The sequence below is a fragment of the Bombus bifarius genome, unplaced genomic scaffold (genome assembly GCF_011952205.1).
Source record: "Bombus bifarius isolate JDL3187 unplaced genomic scaffold, Bbif_JDL3187 scf7180000008008, whole genome shotgun sequence".
NCBI classification, from domain to species: Eukaryota; Metazoa; Arthropoda; class Insecta; order Hymenoptera; family Apidae; genus Bombus; species Bombus bifarius.
The window spans coordinates 6,034,196-6,059,101 of NW_022884386.1; the positions used below are offsets into that span (position 1 = coordinate 6,034,196).

The 24,906-nt window shown below is 39.6% G+C and overlaps 2 protein-coding genes across 6 annotated transcripts; one reads left to right on the forward strand and one right to left on the reverse strand.

The window, feature by feature from the left end:
• The first annotated feature begins 548 nt into the window (after positions 1-548).
• Positions 549-17,887, forward strand: LOC117206785. Of its 5 annotated transcripts, none has more exons than XM_033446412.1 (7): positions 549-683; positions 2,205-2,318; positions 5,289-5,390; positions 8,271-8,501; positions 10,558-10,767; positions 13,296-13,433; positions 16,791-17,887. In XM_033446412.1, exons 2-7 carry the CDS (start codon positions 2,229-2,231, stop codon positions 16,854-16,856), a joined length of 837 nt encoding a protein of 278 aa, XP_033302303.1. In that variant the 5' UTR covers positions 549-683; positions 2,205-2,228; the 3' UTR covers positions 16,857-17,887. The 5 variants fall into 5 exon arrangements, with proteins under 5 accessions (XP_033302303.1, XP_033302305.1, XP_033302302.1 ...); XM_033446411.1 differs by having other exon boundaries at positions 553-690; XM_033446414.1 differs by lacking the exon at positions 5,289-5,390.
• Positions 17,888-17,930: 43 nt separating this feature from the next.
• LOC117206783 (mitochondrial amidoxime-reducing component 1-like) lies at positions 17,931-24,491 on the reverse strand. The gene is made up of 5 exons (XM_033446410.1): positions 24,139-24,491; positions 21,409-21,707; positions 19,708-19,986; positions 19,330-19,607; positions 17,931-18,581 (listed from the first exon to the last, which is right to left on the reverse strand). Exons 1-5 carry the CDS (start codon positions 24,146-24,148, stop codon positions 18,419-18,421), a joined length of 1,029 nt encoding a protein of 342 aa, XP_033302301.1. The 5' UTR covers positions 24,149-24,491; the 3' UTR covers positions 17,931-18,418.
• Positions 24,492-24,906: the final 415 nt, after the last annotated feature.

Sequence of the window (24,906 nt, forward strand, 5' to 3'; positions counted from 1 at the left end):
AACAAAGAGAGATTTAATTGAAGAAAGGCTTAGCAAAAATATAACGTGATCGAGACATAATCGATCTTTCGCAAGTTCGTTTATCGTTGAAAATTATAATTAACTTCCAGGAATATTCCACTTCCATAACTGGAATTCGCTGAAAAGTTTAGAAATTCGAAGATTCATGAATTTAAAGACTCAAGAGTTCAAAGGTCTAAAGAATCCAAATTAAGCCCAGAAATTTCGAAATATTCCTAGAGGTAAACGAACGTATATTTTACTAATCACGGACATAAATTCCTATGGTAACGCGTTTATTCGTTATCTTCGATGTTATCAATCGCCCTTAAGGATACATTGACGCACAACAACAATCCATTTGATACTTCCGCTCCGCACATCTTCACGGTCGCATCGAGGATCTTTCATCGGCCGTAGCTACTTACATCTTACATTCTACGGTGATCCCTTCTTCAGAATCGCGCGAGGCGACCAGAAAAGAAAGAGAAACAGAGAAGACGGAGACTGAAGTGTAGCGTGGAGGTGGCGATAGGCCCCTCCTTCTAATAAAAGCCGCTCACTAACCTCCGTTACACAGACAGTTACAGAAAAGCCGAAGAGAGCAGGAGCCACGGAGAGCTCCTTTTGGGTCTCTTTTACAAGCGGACAGTTTAAAAGTTCTACCGTGTCATAACGAATCGGTGTGTGGTGAGTTCCTTCATATGGAACACGTATTCGATCGCGATATCGTGCATTTTATTTCAGCGTTCGATAATTACGTTAGTCCACGTGACACGAGCTCTGTGTTCAGGAAACTATCGAGTATTTTGGAAATATATAATTTGTAACAAAAATTGTATAGTTGAATTTTTCTTACTCAGTTTGGTTGTACGTCTCGACGCTTTTTCAACGTTTGCAAACGAGTTTGCAAGATAGTAGTTCTCATAGAGTCTCGATAGGTTCCCAGGTGCATAGGATTTCCAATTTCGGACTTCTTCCTCGAGTTCGAAAGAGGCTCGTGTATACGAAACGGGCACAAAGAATTGTCAGAGTGAAGATATTCGTGAAGTGGTTCTCACCGGACACAACGAGCTCGAGGAAAAAATCGAAATTCGTAAGACCAGCTATTGGTCCAACCGAAGGAAAATCCGGTTTTTATCGAACTGTGACGCTTGATCATTTCGCGGAACGCACGTGACTCTACACACGACGGTTCAACCTATTGACTTTGTCAAATCGACGAAATATTTGGTAGCTAGCTAAATTACTTCATTGCAATTTTTATCATTTTAGAAGAAAGTTGTACTACTCTCTATTCCAAACATAGTTGAAGCCTGCTTTCGATTATGCTCGCGAATTATTAATGAAATTTGCCAATATTTGGCCTCGAATGCGCACTGTTGCTCCATCACCATCGGTTGGGACGACATGTGTACTGAATCTATATTAACTCGATGTGTGGTCAGCATTATATTCCGACAGTTTCGCTATCGTAATTATAGACTCGTTTGAAGGCAAGTCGAGCAACATGTGCATTTGAACGTACAATTAAATTTTATGGAATAGAATCAAAACGTGAAAGGTAAATGATGTGACAAAAAGAAAGTCAAATATACCGATAAGCATTTATTTTTCGATATTTCTCGATAATTACGTCGAAAAGAAATGCATATTATCAGTTCACGTTGAAATATTCAAAATTCTTCTATTTCGTTACGATTTGCAACGATTCCACATGGTAAAAACGAACAACAAGCAATAGCAATAGCGATGAGTCATTTTTATAAAAATGAACGAAACGCTTTAGACCATCTTTCCTCAAGAATCTCGGCGTCGTTTTTGCCAGCGGCATTCTCCACTTTCATTCGGTCGAAAGTGATAGTTTCGAACGTATCCACACTCGAGAAAGGAGAGCCATTGCTCCCCACTCCTGAAACATCGTCGAGACTCCTTCACCTTCTCATCTTTTTCTCCAGGATCCTTTCAAAACGTTTCCGGTCCATCATGCTGGTCGATTATCCAGGAAACAGGCGCAGATATAAGATAATATTTTAGATTCCAGATAAAACAATATATTCTTAAACACAAACTGATACGTATTTCACAATGCTCACGTTTCGATAAACAATCAAAGTTGGCAAACATTTCCGCGGTGAAATATTTTATAAGAACCAACAAGGAACATTTTATTGAAAATTATATCATACCCTTTTCCTTTGCAGGTTTCAAATTCCCAATCAAACAAAATGAAACTCATCGTTATTTTGGCAACAGCACTGTGCGTGACTTTGGTGGGTTCGAGTCCACTTTCTGATAAAGGTCGTCTCCAATCCGAGGTAAGCCGGTTGAAAAACGTACGTGTGTTCACCAAATGTCGACGGAGGCTTGGTTTTCATTTGGCAATGTACGATAATTTCAAAAACATGTCCGCAATCCGGTTCCATCGAAGCCATCGAACGACCTTAGTATTTAGTTCTTGAACTTTTCAATGCCAATCGTGTATTCCACCAAAAAGAAGGAAACTTCCAAATAATATATAGATAGCTTCCTCTTTGCCATAGGAAAACGTATTAAATTCTGTTCTCTGATATTCATCTAATTCACCTCAAGCTCGTACATCGTATTTTGTATATATCGTATTTTTATATTTCGTATATTTAACGCAGAAAAGTATTTTAGAAAATTCTGTCTGATGTTCGAAAGGATTCGCAGCTAGTTGTATTCGATTCAGAGATTGCGTAACTAGCGTTACGATCGATTTCTCTGTGTCACTGGGCCGGCTGGACGCCAACCATCTATCCTTGAGACGATCTTCGTTATCTCGGAAGAACGCTGGAATCGGAGAAAACGTTGTTTCTGTGCGCGAAATTCGCGACAGGCAACGGCCGTTTAATCGTCGAGATAACCAACGAAGGAAACGTGCAGTGTCGTTCGTTGCGAAAGTTTTCGCCAGGATTTCGACGTCCGGCTAAATCGCCGGTTGATCGTTGGACCGAGTCGATCGATTCGGTGATCGCAGATGATGTTTCACTTTCGACGGAACCTCTTTCACTCCGATCGAGTGCTACGACCTCGCGCGAATAAAGGCTCGCAAAGAAAACGCGCAACACTCGTGTTTCTAATGTCTCATCCACGTCACGTGGAATCCTCGGACTGAAGACGATGTGTTTGATTTCCATTTAACAACGTTGAATCACATTTGCTTGTAACATTAACATGTCTAATGGAGGCACGATTGATTGTTAGGATTTTAATTTACCGCCATTGCATTTTAACGACTGCCGAATCGTTAACGTAGTAGTTTATGCAAATAAATGTCCTCTTTGTTTCCTGCAACGAAGTCTTTTATTGTAGCCATTTTTCCAATGAAAATAGGCGTAGACATCATTAAGAAACACGTTTTGTTGAAAACAGAAAATCATAGAGAAAACTCGCGCGTCATAGTCGGAAGAGATTAAATGATTTTCGTGGAATTGTTTTTTTTTTTTGTTTTTAGCGTGACGATTAGTCATGTGGGCAAGTATCGTTACACGAGCGATGAAATATACGGTCCAACGAAAAGTCAGAACGTCTGGTCGACTCTCTTCTTCGGTTCGACACTTTCACTGGCCGCGAACACTTCCAGAGTTACACCGGACACTTTCTTCGCTTGATCGCTGCCCAATGGAAAGCGCGCGCGTAAACGTACACGCGCTCACGTGCACGTGTTCTCTCTCTCTCTCTCTCTCTCTCTCTCTCTCTCTCTCTCCATCTCTCGTTATATCGTGCCTGACAGTGGTTTCCAAATCTCTTTATTTTCGTACTAGTTGTTTTTTTTTGCTTGAAATATTTTTATTGCCAGGTATCGTTATTGTTTGTGGGATTTGTCAATTGTAGATAGTTGAATTACAAAAGCACCAAATTAAAAAGTGCAGAGGAAAGACGCGATAAGTCATATTTCCTGTTTTCTATATGGCAGCAATTTTAAAATGTTATAGCATAACAACTAATTACATATTACCAGAATTTGTTTATGAGATCTTCTTGAAAAATATTTGCATAAAATATATCGACTTCTCAAAAGTATCAGTTATCATATTTTAGGTATTAGCTCTTTCTAATTTGTATATTATATTAGACTACACTATTAACATATTAATAATTAATAACTACTAAATAGCATGAAAATCAGGTAATCATCAAAATTGCTCCTGTTATATGTATTTTCTTCGTAATCTTCAGTGAAATGTTGTACGAAGTACAAGAGAAATTGTAACGGATATCTTAAGTCGACTACCGCTAGTTTTGGAGACTTCAACGCGAGAATAAGCGCGATCTCCTATTACGGTACTCGTTCTAATTTCGCTCAGTTGTTTGCTTCCAACCAAACGGCTATTCAACTTTAGAAAAATTTGCGATTTATTCGGATATCTACAGGAAATTGTAAAATGAATTCGTTATTGGTGAGACTATGTCGGAAGCAAAGACTAGTTGCGAATGTGGACAACACGCAGGGACAAATATCGTAACAGCGAGTCGAACGTGAGCGCGGTATAGGGGAAAGTGAACCATGGTAATCAGGTTGAGCAACTTTTGAGACCGTCTAAGTGTCAGAACGGTTCGATTAATCCGTCGATGACTTTGTCCGGGTTGTTACAAAACCCAACGACATTATTTATAAACGAGTTTACTTTTTCGTCTCACTGCCGATCTATTTAAGTCGTCTTGTGCGAACAAGAAGCGCCGTTTACAACTAGGCAGGTCATAAATCATAAAAAGCTTCGTATATCGTAACAGAAAATTGTAGCGACACTAATGCAGTAATACGTAATAATGCGCAATCATGTCGTTAAACGCTGCAATTCTCTTCGAGCGATTGTCGTGCGCAACGTTACAGTTCCATTATTTTCTCTCGCCTAAAATTTACTCAATTCTCCATTCGTACAACGATCCGCACGCGTTCTCGTTCAATTTTGTAGTTTGTAAATTATCGTTCCAGAATAAACGTTGAACGCATCGAACGAAATCCTTGTTTAGAGTTTACGTCTCTCTTATACTATTCGTCGTGGATATTGCGCAACGATATTATCTTAACGCTCTTCGACGTTCTCGACTATCTTCCAGATATATTTCGTCGGTACTTTCTTATCTCTGTGGATAATACTTTACACGATTACAGAAGAAACAGTTACGCATACAGGAACAATAATTAAAAGGTGGTAATGAAAATCCCGGAGGCAGATGCATGAGAGGAAGAGTAATATATGAAACGAGAATTTCCAGACATTGAAAATACTTTGTAGGGACAACAGGGAAACTTTTTTCAGGCACTGAATCGGCTGATGATGGCCGAAGCCGACAACGAGGCCGCTCTAAGGAACAAACGGACGATCGGTATCCTGCGAGAACTGTTTCCCGATGCCTCTCAGGTGAGCAGCTGCTAAATACAGCGCAGTCAAATCCTGCAGACGGCCAGGACCGATTTATGTACCAAGTTCCCTCTTCCCTCGTAGACGCTCGGTATTTTTTGTATCGGATTTAGTCAATCGAAATAGGACCTTGGACGTTCTACGTTGTTCAAATCGCCGCTTTCTCGTATTAACGGATAATTGAGAAATTATATCGTCAACGAAAACGTTTCATTAGTAATACCGTGTCGGTTTAAAGTCGAGGAGAAATTGTTCGCAGTGAATCGACATTCCTCCTAAGAAAGTTGTACGTTCGATTCATGATTCACGGAGAGTTTCCTCGTTTCCTGTGCATTCTGTCTATAGATTGCGCAACTACGTGTTCGTTTATTCGATTAACTTCATGAATTAAGATAAGATATCGAATGAAAATTGAAAGTTTCTATCGGAACGAATTCGATCCGCGTACGTCCTTCTCGAGCCAAATTTCACCGTGGAAAACACGATCGTTGCAACCGTTTGCTAGTTCCATTTTACCACCTTCATCGAACCAGCTACTAGTTCGGCAATATCATTTATCGCCATTTGACACGTTCACTTCCTACCCGTTGTAACGTTCTCGACTGCACCGAAGGCTGACGACGAATCCTAATATCGAGCTCCGTCAACGAATACTGGAACATTAATTCAACAATAACGTTGCTCAAAAAGCAATTCCATGGACGTACATTCCGACGACGCAAATACGACAATAATAACAGTTGGCCGAACGATTAAAAAGAATCAATGCTCGACGTAACCATTTGTAACGAACACGAATTTCAACGAAACGAATTCGATTAAATCGCGCGATAATATTAACATCAGGAGCTACGTTACGACTCTTGTATCACGGACACGAAAAGACAGAAAATTTCCTCGTGAATGGGAACGAGCGATATTCGAAAACAGGATTGATAAAAAAAGGTCAGCTAAGAGCTGTTATTTTCTAGATGATCGAAAAAAAGGTGAACTCGATTGTCGCGGAAATCATCCGAATACTCGGCCCGACCGTTCTTCGCAGTTTAATTCAGAATAACGGTGACTCGAACTCCGGAAGCTCGTCGAGCGGTGGCTCGACGGCGACCGCTGAGCCGCCCTTCTTCGACGACGAGGAGGACGACGCAGGCAATTCCAAGGTATCGGTATCCTTGCCGACATTCCCGCCAGACGACGACACAGACACGGGAGCGCCAGCCAGTATGTCGAGCACTAAAGCCAGCCAGACGACCGCTATCAATCAGGACGACAGGATGAACGAGGTCGCCTCTACGGTCGCGTGACTGTACAATGGTGGCGAGATCGGTAACACGTTGGAGGTCAATGAACCTGAACGAAGAGTAATCGATTGATCCGGCAAGGACGATCACCGCGCAATTGGGACTGCTGCGGGAAACAATAATTTGTCTACCAAGTTTTTCTACTGTCTGCTAACTATAACTCTTTCTCTGTGTGCGTTTGCGTGTGTATACCATTCGTATCGTTTTCTATTATTCGCTTGTCTATCTGTTTGCGTTGTGTTTCTCTTCATTCTGTCTTCTATTTATTTTTCTTGACATCGTTATCCTTTGATTCTTCATATTCGTCTCGAGGCAAGATACTTTCTTATAAAGAGGGCACTTTTTCTGGTGTTTTCGTTGAACAGTAATTGCTACTTTCTGCCTTCATCTTTTTTGTCGATCATTGGAAAAAATCAATCTGCATTCGCGTTAATTTACAATTCATTTCCCGATCGTCGCATAACAGCCATGCTAAATAGAATTAGCTGGAAGAAAACAACGTTCGAGTTAACAATTTATATTCCGCAATGACAGATGATGATAAATGATTATTAGATTCCCGTTTGTTTTATCATATTATGTTTAGCTTCTTTGTAGTGTTATGTTGTCATAAATATCATGCAGCGATGTTTTATCATTGGATATTTATGCGTTTCTGCTGCATCGTTGACTGAAATCAGCATAAGAGAATTCAGAGCCGGAGAGAATCTGCAATTCATAAGCTAGATAACTTCAAATAGTATAGAAAAACGTGGCATGTAAGGCTCTCTTCGGTGATTTTCAATAAATTCAAACTTCTCGTTTAAAAGCCGTTGTTCTAATACAATAATCAGAAGTTTGGACTCGATTGCGCTGCTATATGATTGCTCTACACACATATACTATATTACGCAATTGCTCACGAAAGAAAATTCTAAAGTAAATCGAAGAAACAGTGGTTGCAAGTACATCACTTCTCGTTACTTCTCCATTCATCCGACTATTTCTATTCATGCAGTACACATTTACTAAATGTTTGCATAAATGTCTTATAACCTCTGTACGTAATACACATTTTCACATTGATTTCAAATATTTCCAATATAGTCATGACAATCGTGTCTCATTACGGTGTTAATGAAATCCTAAAATGTTCTATGTAATGTATACAATACAGCTTTCTATGTTCAATGACCAAGAAAAGCAGTTCTTTCGAAGAGTTTTTTCGTGATCCATTGCATATCTCTCTACGTTGCTTGCAGAGTATAGCCGTCATTCAGCCATCGATCGCTGAACTGATGCGCATCCCGATCACGAGACATCGCGAGATCGCGCGTCACACGCTTCGTTTCCTTCGATCTGAACAAGCCGTGTTTTTTTCTCCCTAAACGCCGGTCGATCGTTAACGAACTTGATTTTACAATACACCAGTGTTCATAAATAATTCACGTTGATTATCCAACGACTTAAACGCACTCTTGCAGTCCTTGACTGTATAATAATTCACGATCAATGTCCATTCGAGTTTCCTTAGCAATCGATCGGTGGCGACTCGTCTTCAAACATACTCGAAATGGTAGACCGTAAACCTTCTATTTCACAGAATATAAACCCGGAAGCGGAGTACAAGGTAAACGAGGTAGCAGCCGAGTCGCAAAACAACGAGGTCAAAGTACAATTCGCGGATGAACAGGGCAGCAACGATGCAGCACCACCATTGACGCCTCTCGAAGAAGTAGAGACTGAAGATGACGAGAACAGAAACAAAAGGTTCCTCTCTGGTCTGGGCGGCTCCAGTAGCAGCTCTGGCAACTTCGTCTTTGATATAATCAGGGTGAGTTTTCCGTAATAAAGAAAGCGTTTCCTGTTCCACTGCGTCTCTTCAGTATCGAGTGAAAAGTGGAAGTTTACATTCTGTGGATCTTAATTATTGTCATGGATTTTTGTAATCTATTTCTGTAATTCATAGGCGATGTTTAATCGATAAACGTAGCCAAGGATTTTGTCCATTTGATGACACTAAGATTCGAACAGACTAATCTTCTAAAACGATTAAACCATTCGCAGTGTAGCATGTGAGAAACTCCGGCATACTGTCGTATCTTACATGTGGTAATACGTAACGTAATTATTATAGTATTAGATCGAGGGCTTTTATGCAAATTTATATTTGTATGGGTACGAGTAAAGCAACGGAATCTAAGAAGACTCGCAACATCTATTAAAAAAAAAAAAAAAAAAAAAGAAAAAGATCCGACACACCACTTTCATTATCTTATACATATCATTTGCGTTTATTAAGTATCGTTTTCCTGTGAATTTCTGTATAAATGCATACAAATCTGCAGCCTAGGAATTATTAATACTTATTTTCCAGAAGAAGTAGAAGTACGTATTTCTTGTACCACGTATCAGAAACCTTGAAGATCAAATAATTATTTTCCAAGTCATATTACACTACCTAGATCACTGCAACAATAATTAAGTCGAATAATTATTGAAACATTCGATGGATAGTACTCTGTCGATTGATCTCGATATTTCCAATCATCGTACAATTTACTGCTCTAAATACGTATTAGACGTCGAACAACTCGATGCACGATATTTGAATTGAATGTATAGTTGGATAAAAAAAAGAGGACTTGTATAAGAAAAGGTACAGATTTGCGTCAAAAACATAAAGGTCGAAAATAATATGGCAGAAACTGATAGATTTAACATTCAAATAAGCAGCGAACAGGCGGACACAGGCAAGGGCGCCTACTTTGATACCGGTGAAAGTCCACGACCGAATTGCCCAGCTGTGTCGCTTGGTTACTATTCCAAGGTTCTCGACCTAGGCGCGACCTAGCCTCGTGGATGATTAGAGACGGGACGAAAACATCCTCGAGGTTCATGCTTCATAAACGAGAAAAAGAAAATAGAAGATTTAGCACGTTACAAGAAACGCGCTAGAACAAGAAATCCGTGATCCTATCTTTTGCGCCGCGTTCGTGAGACCAGAATGTTTAATTACGAAATTATTTGGAAATCACGATTGCGCAAAGAGCTAATAATTTCGATTTTCAAATCATATTCTTCATTTTTCGTTCCTTCGAGATTCAAATTGAACACGCTTGGAAAACTTACGTTGTGATATTTAAAACAAATTTCTGTTTAGTTTCCATTCTTTTAATCGCGTTTGTAAAGATACAAGTAACTGCGTGGAGTCAGCGACTTCAAGTAGCGTTAAAGCTTTCCTTCACCGTCTTTGGCTACTTATCTTATCTCACGTGCGTGATTCTTTGTTACCAAAGGCCACCAATGTTCGCAATCGCTAATGGAGAACTTACGCGATCCTGAGTAATACACGCGGCTGTTTGGAACTAGTCGATAGATCGACCTCCTTTTACGGTATCGAAAAACTGCCGTTCGTTTCCTTGAAAGTACGGTACGAAATATCGGATTGAAACATTTCACATTTTCTTACAACGTTCTGCGAAATCTGTTCCATTATAGTATTCTATTCTGACCCTCCACTCTTCACGCGATAAACGATCTGGAGAAAAGCAATCCCCAAGAAACCAATGGACCCGAAACAAAATGACTGAAACGAACTAGAATAAACGCAGAATCGTCGCATTGACCCAAGACAAATACCAAGAAAAATACTCGTCTCGTCAGTCGTTAAAAACAATTTCAGCCGCTTTGCAGGACATCCACTTCATCGACGACGAATACTAATCCACTATCGTGAAGCGGAAGGAGAAAAATCGCTTGTTGTCGATACGACACGCGACAATCATGACCGAAACAAAGAAAAGAACAGAAAAGAATGACTAAATAGACAGGCGTTCTCCCGAGGAGCGGATCAGTAAACGAAAGTTCTCGTCTCTGTTCTCGTTTAGCAAGCGGCCGACGGGGCGGCAAGAGCGGCGGGCACGGTGTACCGCGTGGTGGCAGGTACGCAGAGCCTAGGGCTCGGTTTAAGCGCCTCTCGGGACTTGGGCCCGATTCCCCAAGGTGCCGCCCCTGCTGCCGCTCCAGCTGGTTCCTCGACCACGGCGGGATCCTCGACCAGCGCACCGGCCGCGTCAGGAGCCGGCAACCTACCACCGGTACGCTAATCCTTCCGAGCAGAGCCGAACGGACACTGCCTACTGCACTTCTCTCTGTCTGTCTGTCTGTCTGTTATCTCTCTCGCTCTCTCTCTCTCTCTCACTTTCTTTATCTCTCTTCTGAATTTCACTTGTCCACTCGGTGAACGGATACCACAGGTTTCTTAATGACGATTTTCAGTGGTTTCGCTGAATGTTGGCCTATGGGAACCTGGTCGGCTTTCTGTTTGCTCTGGGTTTAACTCTGTTTCTCTTTGCTAATGGCGCTTGGTGGATGACACTTTCCTTTCTCTAACACGTTAATTCTCGAGCAAGGTCTTTTATGGTAACTCGCCTCTTCAAGATGTATTTCTTTCGAAAAGATGGCTTTCTGTTTGTTATAGAAATATGAATGTTACGTTGTAAGGAGTTTCAACTCGAGATAATATTAGTTTGCAGTAACAATATTGTTCTCTAGTGCATCAAATATCTAATATTTGCATCCATCTCGCAAGAAGTACTTTGCACGTTTACAAGCAACGAACCGCATATTTAACAGCACCCAATCCTCTGTACATCGAAGCAAAGCATGCAACTATGTTTGATCAGCATGTACTCCCCGCACGTGACTAACGATCACCTGTTACTCGTACCGCGTGTTCTTTTGTTTATCCTTCGTCTTCCGTTTACTTAATTATTCGAACATCGTTCGTATGGTCTGTCTGTCCTTTCTTCGCTCTTCATTAGCTTGCCTTCCCCGTGTTTCGTCGTGCCTTCTTCGTCGAATTCCTTTAGCCACCATCGTACGTGAATTGTGCACCAGGATATTTAATTCGATCGTCCACCCTGTTGAGCAAGATCCATCGCGCGAATAATTTCAGAAACCTGGAGCACAATTCGCGAAACGTTCATCGATTTTCTCATAGTCCTAGCGTAGAGTCTTAGATGTAATGCATCATCGTTGTCACTAACCAACCCCTGTTTACATTCGTCCTGTATTCCCATCTCGAACGACTGAAAGAATATTTTTGATATTCTTTAAAGATATTTTCAACAATGACATGCAGGATCTGTAATTTAATTTCCATATACAATGGCTTATGAATGTATTTTTATGTGTATGTATATTACGCGTTTTATATAAAACATTTTGAATTTTAACGAGACGCGACTGACGTTATCACATTGGTAAAATCCTAAACAAATCTGAAAATGTATATAGAAGTTACAAGACATTTAGCGCAGATATATAAGTTTAGTTAAAGAAAATTGGTAATACGGTATAATAAAATCAAATTTCAAGATGTTACACATGTACGTACAAAGATTTCGAAATGTTTAAATACTTTCGTAAGCCATCGCATGTATTCGTCCGAAGAATTGTTTCAATGTGACAACTTTCAGTCCTTCGAACGCCACGTAACACCGATTATCGTCATATCTTCCTACTAATTGTAACCTCCACGTTTATCGATCCTATTCTCCGATTCTGGACAAGTATTCAGTGACCCTGTAAATCCTTCGTTCCGTCACGTCCAACTCATCTTTTATCCAATTGTTCCACCCGACCAACGGTCCCGACGCGACACCGACAACCAGCGATTAAAGACTTTCGGCGAAGCAACTGGCTGATGGACATCCCGGCCGATTTCCTCGGAATCTCAGGGCAGCCATTGATCGATTGCCGATTCTCTCGTTGTGATCTCGTACTCGTTCATTGCACATTCATACGTTGTATATTGTTAGCGTCGTAGCCGTAGCTCGTTCGTTGCTACTGGGACGCACCAAAAACAACGCGTAGCCAGACGATTCCGCTTCGCGTTGTCCAATAATTTCACTTCTTTTCGTTTCGAATCTCTGACCGAATGCGTACGGAGAAAATGAGATTCTTATACAGAGCCGAGTCGTCTGGCCTCGTACACGAATTCTTCTAAATAGTAGTATTGTAAATTGATAGCACGATGCGTGACGTACGTTTTTTTAACGACCGAGCAGCAAAGTAAGTATGTGCGTCATGCTGTCTGTAATTATCACTGTAACGTCGTATTGTCTTTTTGGGTCCTTGTAAATATGTTTCTAGTTTTGATGCACCTTTAGGTTGTCCATAATGCGACAGTGTCACGAAACTTTGAAATCTCGAGATTTCCGAGTTATCTCGCGAAAGTATGTTGTCATTTGCAAAAATATGAATAAAAAGATATTCTAAGCGTATGGACACCCTATAACGATATCCGAAACAATGTCACGAGCCGAAGAAGCGCACGTAAGGATCGTAGCAGCAAGATCGATGGATCGTAGCCGCAAGTAGGATTCAGGATGTAAAAGCACCGTAGTATCGGGAGCGCTGAAGCTGGACGTGGACCTGCTACACACCGCAACTATCTCTCTATTCAAAAAATAATAAATGAATGACAACGATTTACGCGATGATCGATGACAATGAACGATCTACGCAACTTGTCTCTATCATTCACCTTCTCTCGTGCTCTTTCTGAGAAAACCTCTGTTGCGATGGAAATTAGGCTAATACGTGGCTCGATTATTTGCAGCTGGTAGCCGGAAGCGGAGGGGACGGTTCGGCTGGAAAGGCCGGAGAGGAGCCTCAAGAAGCAATTCCAGGACCAGTTACCAGGTTCTTCGTCATAGTGAACAGAGGAATTTCGAATCTCGTACAGGATCTCATTCTTGTGAGTAATTTTCATTGGTATATGATAAAAATGGGTTAAGCGGTAAATGGCAAATAGTAAGAAGAAACGTAAAAGATGCAGAAATCGATTCATTCCCTTCTTTGGATAAATTTATTATTTATTTATCGATTATGCTTTTGGACTAGCGTTACTTTTCTTGCTTCCAGTTGAAAGGCGAAAATGACGCGATCATATTTGTTAAACGTTTTAGAAATATTAGAATTGATAGATTCATTAAAATCTCAAAATGTTTCTTCAATTTATTGTTTCGTTCATCGTCTTATTTATTATATATTATTTGAAATGTAAAGTGGATTTGTAATCGGTTCAATGTAAAGGCACTGAAATAATTTCTATGCCTTATCGATGCAATTATTTTGGAATTCTAAAATCTCCAACAATATCAAAACGTCTAATTACCATCTTGATAATGTATATTAAAAGAAAGTGACCAAAGGAACTAAAACATAAAAGCAATAGAAAAAGAAACGACGAAGAAATATGAAATTCTATATCATATAGCTTACAATACAATCGGCGATCAAAAGAATGAGAACACTTCAATTTGCAAATTGCTTCAATATCTTCTTCTGATCGTAAAGAAGCGTTTCAAAAAGACAGTTTCTCTATAGGCAATTTACCGACATGAATGGAAACTCAGCGACCTGATCGCATTGTGGCAACTGCCGGTCAATCTTTACGACTAGAAATTGATTATGTTTAACGAAGCAGACACGAAGCGAAATGTGCATGTAGAAAGGGGTTGACCGACCGAGGTTAGGACACGTTGGCGAACCAAACGCGTTATAACTTTGCTCGGGATTTTCCATGTAGTCACCGTGACGGGTGTCCAACAAATTGCCATTAACCTGTTCCGATTATTCGTAGTCTTTTTTTAAAACCATTTCGAATTCTACCTTGTAAATTAACTATCCTTTTGCATCGTTTTACATAACCGATTTGTTCGAAAGTGAAACTACAATATCTTCGTCGATTTGTTAATGTCAACGTACGAATTTCTTCTTTTTTCAAATAAATATAACGGTTTAATCGCGGTCATAATAGCAGCATTTAGCTGATACAGATATATTAATAACTATGAGCGATTCTAAATTCAAGAACGACGCACGATTAAAGTTCGCCTAATCTCATTCTCGTTTAATGTTCAACCAGCTTTTTTCGCTATTTATTATTTCTAATAAAGCCATGATATTTTATGCGTTAAATTAATTATTAATATATATCAATCTAAAAAGAATCTAAAAAGAACCGCGAGAAAGTCTAGAATTTTATACATTCGGAATTTTTTAGAAGAGAAATTCTAAATTCGACGTGGACCGATCTTTCGCGCCCAAGATTTTGCCGAAACTCGCGCAAGCGTGACGCGTTGTCGTTCCAGATACAGAACCGGGCGATTACGTAAGCATCCCCCGTCCGGATCGATGGAAAGCAAAAATGTAAGCGACTTTCTCTATGAAATAGCTCGTCCATTTGCCGGCTGACTTATGCAAGCAACTGCTACGTAGCTCCTGGCACGCGATATTGCCAGGAGTGCGACTGAACGGCTCCTGCGATCGAGATCTTGGTAGATCCTTCGGCCTCTAACGATCTATCAATGACGCGATTCCTCTATCGATGTGCTCAATTCTCGCGTGCAATTCGTTCCTTAACTTAATTCAGAATATTCGCGATCGTACAATTGTAAGAATACCATTTTAATTAGTAGAAAATAATTAAATAGCTGTTTAATAATACTGTAATAATACCTAGGTAGCTATTTACGTTCATATAATCGTATAAGCAATATCGTGGTTGAGCAATTTTGTCGAAATCATAAATCAAACAAATCACGATGTTTGTTCAGAGATCAGGCAATGACATACCTAATATCATACGTTACATCATCGAGAATTGACATGGACTGATAGCTTGAAGCTTTGGACCCTCTTAAGGCTCTACATTAGCAGCGATAGAACTAAGAATATTAATTACTATTTGGATAAATTGAGAAACGAGGAGACTGATGCAAATATACATTTTTATTTTAATGTACAGTATAAAACATCGTTGATATCCCGTTTATGTTTAACACTCTGTATTAAAAACTTCTTCGCACGGTCCTCATCAACTACTCAGGTTATTTCCTCGAATCGCTAATAGTTCGTTTATCCTGACACCTGAAATCGTGTCTACTTTAACTCCGATATCATGTCCTTTATGATAGGTTGCAATTACAATTTGTAACGCCGTACTGAGATAAATACACCGATAACGGCGGTCACTCGTCGATGTTCACGTGTTTCGCTCTCGCGCGTCGTGAATTCTCAAGGAAAGCGAAACCGATCGACGAAAGAACCATGGGGAAGTAGTTCGTTAGGGGCAGATGATCTCACTTGGAGATCTCTACAGTTTATGTACGTTTCGTTGGTTCTCTCACGATATAGTTCCGCAAAAACTATTCCAATTTCGAAAGATCGTTGTCTCCGTGCAATGCTCGAGATGCTCGGCTAATTGATCGGTCTTACTATTACCAAGCGTGAAGAGGAAACGCAACGGACAGTGACTAGATTTTTCTACGCGTTTCGTTTGGAATTCGAGCGAGAAGAAAGCGGCCGAAAAAGAACACGCGTAGGAATTCCTGTGAGAACAAAACCACCGGCCAGTCGCAGCTATATTTCGCGTTTTTCTCGAGTCGTTTCGCGTGTAATTGACAGACCAGGTCTTTATTATGTCGTAGCGGCGATATAGCGTTTACAATGCGACAAACCAGAGAAAGCAACAGCACGAACAGACGGAAATACAGTGGTATGGTATCGCCAGCTCGAACGTTATTAAACTTAATCGCGCTTATTATGCTCAACCTTCGTCGCGCGTGCAAGCGGGCATCGGCTTGAAAGCGTTCACGGTTCGCACATCGCTCGGAATTTGTCTGCTTGCACCGCAACTTGTTAAATCGGAAATTCCGTTGCAGGCTCCAGTCACGTGGCGGAACAACGAGCGAGCACATGTTGCATGGTCCGTGTGAATGATCTTCGATCGATGATCGTTTCTTTACTACGTTACGGTGAAACCGTGGTCGCGTGAATAAGAAATGTCGAAAGTACAGTTTAAACGCGCCTGCTCGAAAGCGTTGCGAACATTTGTAAGCGGAAAATCGTAGGATTGTCTTCTATACAAAGAGTATTGGAGAAAAAGGATTCACGTAAATGATTTAGAAACTCGTATCTTATAGTCTGGATGATTTCTTCTTCTTCCTTCTAATTTATCATGTAAAGAATGTCTATGTATATGCGTGTGTATATGTGTATAGCTGATTACTAAGCAATAAAATCTAACCGAAACTATTTATGTTTTCAGCGCCTGGCAGCGACGAGCGAACGCATCGTCAACTTCAAGGCGAGACTGATCACTTCCGTCATCTAAAGTTGGACGAAACGCGACAGCGAAAGGGTGTCCAAGTATAAGAGAAAAATTCCGATGGTCCTGAAACGCTCGGGAGCCACGTGAGAGCCATTCTCGAGCCGTGATTGTCAAGCTGGAACACGGGTACGACGTTGGCAACGTAACCAGCGTTGCCCCCTTGTCCCCGAGATCCGAAGTCTCTCGTTGATACTACTGAATTGTTCTCGTCAAATTAAATAGCGTAATCGCGCGACTTCGAGTTCATACATCGAACTGTCTCTGTCCTCCGTCTATCTTGCTTCGCTTCTATCGTCTCCTACTTTTCGTTTTCTGTCTCACATCCTCCAACGCTCTCTTTTTCTCTTTGATACTTTCTCTGTTTATATTATACGCGGTATATTATTCTTCTTACTAGCGATTAGGAAGTTCACGTTACCGAGATTCGCTGCGCTCGAACTTTCGTCGATATGATATATAATTTATACGAATGGAATTCAACATTTTTTTGAGTCGATCATTTTTCTATGTAGCTCTATTTAAAATCTAAAATATTTTATTACTTATAAATATATTTTCTTGTGTAATTTTATAAGAAAAAATAACGTAAGTCCGAGTAGAATCTCATGTGAGCTGTGTATATAGCTATTTCCGAAATACAACTGTGCCAAGCATTGTTTCTTTCTGATCTGATCGATTTACACGTAAAGAAAGTTTCTCCCCGTTCAGCGGCCCGCGTTTCCTTGTCCGTTGCTTCCCCGAGGCCTGCCAACCCGCTGCGGCGATTCCGGTGACCATCCGGTAAACTAAAGGAATTCCATGGCCCCTGTACAAAACTGAGCATAGTTTGAGATTCACTCTACCATTGCCGCATACGAGATAAAACGACGAGCCAATCTTCTCTTAGATTGGCCTAGAGTAGGCGGGATAAGAAAATGGTCATTGTCGAATAATACTCGTAAAAATGTATTTCGATCTTCGAATTGGACGAGTTATCCCTTTTACTGTAAATCGTCCCTGTTGTTTTGTAGTGTAAATAAATAAATATTATTATCATAAAGCTAGGACATTCTTGAAAATGTAGCAACCCTCTCCAGGAAATTTTAAGTTCACATTCCTCTGCAACTCGTTTATTCCTCGCAAAAATATACTCGATACAAATATGAACAAATAACAAACGCATCTCCCAGCACGTTTATTATATTGTCCTCATTGATTCATGATCAACATCTAGCAAAAATACGATATTTGAGAATCATCGATTCTCTTCGCAAATTATCTCAGGCGATGAACGCTTCAACTTTAAAGCGAGAAATACACTTGGCAAAAAGGTTTAAATTATTGTTATCACGCGACTATCGCGCCATTTACATCATTCTCTAATCGAGAGAATAGCAATTTGTCTGAAGAAACAATGTCCGTTGTAACTTTTTAGGCCCTGTTCAACGATCAGAGACGCGATTTTAGGCTCGATGCTATGCGTTTTCTCTATTTGTTAAATTCTTTAACGAAGTGTTCTCCTTCAGAGATCTCGTGGCTTCCTCGTAGACAAAAATTTCGTCTTCGCACGAAGCCCATCGGTGTAGCTAGGGAGGCGATATCAATATCGGTTGCTCCTTAGGCACACTGACGTAAACTGGGTCCCCTATTCGGACGGTGCCATTGGGACTTCTCAATCCCAGGTGAATTCCCATCACTGGACTCTCGCCAACTAGTGGGCGAACATCTGGATCCATTATTTGTCTGTAACTGTGACAAATATATACGTCTTGTTAATTTTTATCCGAATGAAAGAGAGTATGAGCCTTAACGCGTTGGCTGTCATGATAGTTATCGATGAACCACGTTACTAGATTCTATAGAATGATTAGAACATGATAAATTTCATGGACGAAAAAATATTCAACAGTGTTAGATAAGATTCAGAAGAAAGTGCGCAAATACAATATGATATTTTGTAAAAATTAAATGTAATATATTTCAATCTGTTGCTACGCTCAGAAGAAAACATATAAAATTCGCTACGGCAGCCAACGTGTTATGTGATATCAGGAATATGAATACAACATAAGTAATTATGAATATAGGTGTCCACTGCGATTCCTCAATTTTTTGGTCTGAATCATGCTATTGTATTAACAAATTAAACAGCTTTTAATGTCTTAATAAAATCTCTAGCCAAAAAGATTAAAGAAAAGAAATCACGCATAGAAATAACAATTACTTTTCTTCAAACTTTAGAGATTTGTTGATGATTAATGATGATGGAAAAATAGAAAAATGATTCGGAAAATGCATATTTTTCAAGTTCAGGAAAACTATCTCAGAAAGTGGTTCACTTTCGCATTGATTTGTTGCAAATATCTCAAAACTTACAAATTTTTAGATGTGTTACTCGTCTAGTAAATCGACTAAATTTAGTGTATTTTGTTTATTAGTTAAATTACTTGATTATTAGTAAATTTAAGATAAATAAATGTTACTTATGAAGGCAAACCTCTTCAGAGTCTTCAAAGGCTCAGCCTTCGGATGTTTTGTCCCAGTTTCGGAATCGACGGTAGTTAGGATACATCTCGTACAAGGCATAACAGACTTGAAAATGTTATCACCTATCTTTATCCAACCCCAAGTGTCCTCTTCGTATGGGTTGGCGCCCTTAACCACGAAATTTGGTCGAAACCGATCTGGGGTGACTGGATCTTCTAGTCGACTATTCAAGTCAGTCACTGAACTTTCGTTTATTAAACAATAGCTAGTGGCATCTGGATAGGCTCCCTATTTAATAAATAAATCATTTACTAATGCGATGAATAAACTATTTGATTGTAAAACCTTAGTAATTCTCAGCGATGACTGTGTCTGAATCAAAACTTACAGTATCGTCACTTGTCACTGAAAAAATCTTGCCTCTCGTCCTGATCTCTCTTGTTGGATAATCTAAAGGATAGTAAACCAATCTGAACCCAGTGTCCTCTTGAAGAAGAAAGCGAGATAACCATCTGGCAGATTCTTCGCCACAATCGCAGGCAGATACAGGTTGACCCCAGACTGCGACGCGAAATCCTTTGCCTTGGAGTTGGGACAAATCGATAGACGTAGACATCATTCCCGGAGCGGACAATGTGAGAATCGATCCAGAGATGCTAGGTATCACCTGAAACCCACAGATTCAGTTCATCATTTCATTGATAATTATCTCCTTAACAATAATTATAAATTTCACATTCTAAATGTAACGATCAAATTGTGAGTGTCTATAATAGAAATAATATAAAATAAAGATATTTTTCATCCTCTGAATATCATAACGAATAATTTACTTTGGATATTTTGGTACCAAAAAGTTTCCGCAACAACGCAATTATTAATATTTACTTCTTGTATAAAGTTGAAAGTATGTGTTTTCTGTATCTGATAGCTGAGATAAGCGAAATCTTGAAACCGAAGAGATAATTAATTTTTAAATCATTCATTCTGAATTTTTTGTTATTTTGTTACACTGCCAAAGATTTAAGGAAGCGATACGAAACTTTTTTAAACAGAAATATCGAAATTCCGAGATGAAAGACATCTCCATCGAATCGAAGGTACAAGACGCTGTTCGATCACAGCGGAAGTGACATTGAACGAGGCAACGTACGATAGGAAAATACCGCCGTATGGTGAATTAATTACTCGCGTCGGACTCCAACAGTTAATTTCGCGAATCTTCGCGACAATAAAACGGATCGTTAATCCTGATTATAAAAGTATCCCGTTTCCTTACAAAGTCGTGTTAAAGAAATGGCGGTTTGCTTCTTCGAGCTCAAGGAGGAAACCCAACCGAATCCGTGCCAGGACTGTGCAAACTAAGCTTAACGACTAGTGAAGAATACACATATCGAGAGATGAGAAAGATCAGAAGAAATTGCCTTGATTATCGCGCATCGATCCATTTCTAATTATCACCCACCTAGCTTCCACAACGATCCCACATTGCATTTCTTCCTGTTTCGTTATCAGCTATGAGTTGAATACGCGTCTCGTTATAAAGATAAAACATTGCTCCTTGTAAGTTGATACGTTGATATACACTAATCAAATTAGGTAATCTACCAAGTAGCGGATCTAATATCATCTTCTAGTATAATTAAATGGTCGGAAGATGTTATCGAGGTGTTATCATCGCCTAAGAGTAGTTTTTATGGAGTGTCTCTGATTTCCATGGGCTTCATTCTCTCAAAATACCTAATACTCGATCTTGAAGCAAATATTGAAATAAATATAAATGATAAATATCAATAAAAATCAATATACAAAGTTAGGACAATTGGTGAAGTAAATATAATTAAGAGTAAGGTGTTTCCTTGCATCATGATCGTTGGAACTAAATTTAATCAAAATGCAAGACAGAGACTATGCCAGGAAATCTCGTCTCTGCGCAAAATGGATATATAGACAGAATAAAACAGTCTTTTTAATTGATGTGATGCGAGTCAAATAGCTAACAGACAATATATCTTCTTCCATATATTTACATACAACCGTCGATCCAGATGCAAGATACTATATTATTGGTTAATTTTGAATCTCTTACCTGGACCATCTTTGGCCACTGTCTGGCAGTAACGAAGTGTCCATTCAAGTCGATGACCATCAAAGTTCGGTCCCTAAGCCAGCCAGATTTCAGGCCCAATTTCGTGCACTCCATTGAGTTCACTCGAACAAGGCCGAGCGACTTAACCGGATACACGAACAGGTCGCTCAATTCGCCAACCTTCCGCCATTCTGAGGGTGGTCTATCCTTTTGCCTTTTTGTCCACCACCACCAAAAGAAGACGACTACAGTGCCGGCGCCAACAACGGCTGCAGATACGTACGTCAGCCGTGTCCTGTCTGCTCTCAAAACATTCAGCAACATTAATTCTCTACGGTTATGTGACCATGCAAAACGGTCCGTTGCAGAATCGTCGACTCGCAGCCGCGATCAAACGTCCAGATAACAGAACATAGATAAACATTGCATGGTGGTTAAATTTGACTTATAGTAGAACTCCACTTGTCTGAACTAGTCGGGGGCGAACATTTTGTATAGTTAGAGTTCACATAATAGGAGCTCACGTTCAGATAAATAAATGCAACCAGCAGAAGTTCAATTAACCGGGTACTAACTAAAATTTCATTCGGATAAATGCAGCTCTACTGTAGAGATACTGAGCATTTACATTGTCTCGATTATTCGCTGAAAGAGCTAATTTTCGTTTTCTCTTCTTTTGTAAATTTTTAGAACACTTTGAATTTTGTGTTTCAGAGAGGACATCGAGGGAACATCGGTGCGAATGAGAAGTCAAGTTATTTGCAATGCAAAACGCCGACGAAGTAATGGTTTCAGAGAGAAACAAAGAAAGAGCGCAAAGGAGAGACTGTCGTTGCTGAATAGTATACGACCCTGAAATGTATATGAGTCCCGATAATATGTGAATCCCTTGTCACCATCTAAACTTATGCTAAACAGAGGGTGAAATTTTGTATGTGTACCTTTCTCGAGTCCTTCGCCGATCAAGTAAACATCGAACCGGCTTGTATAATTTATTTTAATGGCGTGAAATCTGAAATCATACTGGAGATCATCGAGAATACCGGTGAAATAAATTAGACGCACTACTGTGATCAACGGACCTGAGGATCTTCCAACGGAACGTTCACGACAAGCTTCCGTTTTATTTGCATTCTACAGAATTTTATAAGAAGTAATCTCGAACGATGCAAATTGAACGTTAATGTTTAGTTTATGGCGCGCTTAACGGTACATATTCGAACGAACAGTAGCCGGCATTCTTGTCAGCCGACCGGAAACAGATAAAATTGTATTATAATATAGACCGTTTCTTGATCGCAATTCGAAATGACATCCTCTAAATAGCGAGAAATCGGAACAACGTAACGGAATATTGTGACAGCAGGTGTATACTCGCATTAGACAACTTGCACAATTTGTCCATGCTAAAATGTCCCGTATCGTTGATACGCGGGAAAGTAGGCTACGGAAACCGAAGAACTGTGCGCTTTCGAAGATGTGCATAGATTATCGCATTTGCTTTTTCAGTCATTCTTATAGGTGTTCCTAATGACCAGATAGTGAATTTTTATACAAATTTGTATTTTTATGAACGCAATCGGATAGGTAGAGACCTGTTTCACTCGCTGAATATTACAACGAATACTCTGCTTTGGATATAATTTATATTTTTACATATAATGTGTATTTTACGAATGTTTGCATGTTTAAATTTTCCATAAATGCATAAACATTCGCAATCTCTTTCGAACTTTGATATTTTCTGACGAATGTTTATCGAACGCTAAGAGAGACGGTATGCCTTACATCACTTACTGTAATTATCAGTGCTATCAGTGAATTCAACGTACTAGATATTCCAGTGCTATTACGTAACAACATAATGAAACGAATAAATAGATTTATTTTAGCTTAAAGTGAGATATTTGTGCTTAGATAACGATAAATCTTCTAATTTCGCCGATTATTTAATTTGTATTTTATACGTGTATATTTGCTATATCCACCATAGACGTAGATATACATAGACTGGTATTACCATAATTTGATATTTCTTTCAATATTATTGATTTACTGTTTTTGTAGAGGGGAAATCGCATGGGGAGACTATGGACCCTTTTGCTGAAATCAATATCACGGGCGTTGCTCTCCGACACACGACCAATCACGAAAATAACTATAATAAGTTTAAATTGCGAATATTGTGTACTAGTCATATCTTCTGGTAGAATCATGCAGCGACGAACATGTAAAAAATAACATATCTTTGAGATAAGCTAATGTGTTGGATACCAGGTCAGTAAAAAAAATATTTCGATGACCTGCTCCAAATATACACATGAAACAGTGCAAACAACGTAACAAACAACGTTGTATAACAAATGTAAAGAGATAACATAACTGCGACACCCAAGAAAATTATGAAGAAACATGATCTAAGAAGTTATCCCTGGAATTGGCACCCGTCCCCTCGCACCTTGCGATTCTATCGCTTTTCCCATGAAACCAGTTCAGAATTAAAGTCGAGAAAGAAAACTAGCTACTATCAGTAATCTACTATCTGTAAACATCAGTTAATTAGGGTTCACTGAACTTCATATGGACAACTTTATGAATAATGAACAGCACGTGACTAAAGAATCTGATGATAAAAACTTGCAAAAGGTTCTGAAGTCTAATACTATGGAAAAGCGTTAATATGAAGTTCATTAATGCACGATAAGGTTACTGATAACGTGATATATTTACCTAGAATCATGGCTAATGTCGCAGAGGCCGTAGAACGAGCAACTATCGAAGGAACAGCGGCAATCGTAGATAATGATCACCAGAGCTCTGAAGGTAGTTGCGTGTCTGCCGAATCACACAGAACTGCAGTAGACTCCGCGTGCACGCGTCTCTTCCTCTCGACGAATATACCGTTATCTATCCACTCTTACGTTCTGTTAACTCCCTTCTCCATTGTAGTAAGCAGCGTCGGTATACTGGTCGGCATGCGGCCACATGTGAGGAGCTATCGATCTGTACGCAGCTAGGAAATCCAGAAAACTGGCACACCACGTAATTTCGTATCGCTACTGACATGCGTTTCCCGAACTAACCAGCACCCTTCGAGGCCGAACACGCATGTTCCGTGTCGCTTCTAGTTTTTGGAGCGAAGTTCAAGCATGATGCAAGAGAAAAGATCATATATTTAAAGAATTGGCAAAACCCTATGATTAATTTTGTAGTCGATATTGTTGATAAGTAAATTCTTCAGTGATTTCTTTTTCTAGATAATGAGTGATTTTGATTCCTGATAGCGATAAAAATAATGTAATTAGGTTATAAACCAGAGTGCGAATTGTGAATTTCGAGTAAGGAATGCTTGGATTTTTAACGTATTCCAGAATTTTTCTTCCTTTCCTATCTTTCACGGCCTAAAGATACGAGCTTTAGGAAAGTATTTTAAAATATATTTCAGATTCAGACGTTTTAAATATTTTTAATTGTAATACGGAATTGTTTGAGATTATC

Excerpts from the sequence above, each read along its gene's own strand:
- LOC117206785 (XM_033446412.1), top strand. The coding sequence starts at position 2,229 with ATGAAACTCATCGTTATTTTGGCAACAGCACTGTGCGTGACTTTGGTG. Across the intron at positions 5,391-8,270 it reads TGTTTCCCGATGCCTCTCAG|AATATAAACCCGGAAGCGGA; the intron begins GTGAGCAGCTGC and ends TCTATTTCACAG. Across the intron at positions 10,768-13,295 it reads GAGCCGGCAACCTACCACCG|CTGGTAGCCGGAAGCGGAGG; the intron begins GTACGCTAATCC and ends GATTATTTGCAG.
- LOC117206783 (XM_033446410.1), bottom strand. Across the intron at positions 19,608-19,707 it reads CAGTGACAAGTGACGATACT|GGAGCCTATCCAGATGCCAC; the intron begins GTAAGTTTTGAT and ends TTTATTAAATAG. Across the intron at positions 18,582-19,329 it reads CCTTTGAAGACTCTGAAGAG|TTACAGACAAATAATGGATC; the intron begins GTTTGCCTTCAT and ends TATTTGTCACAG.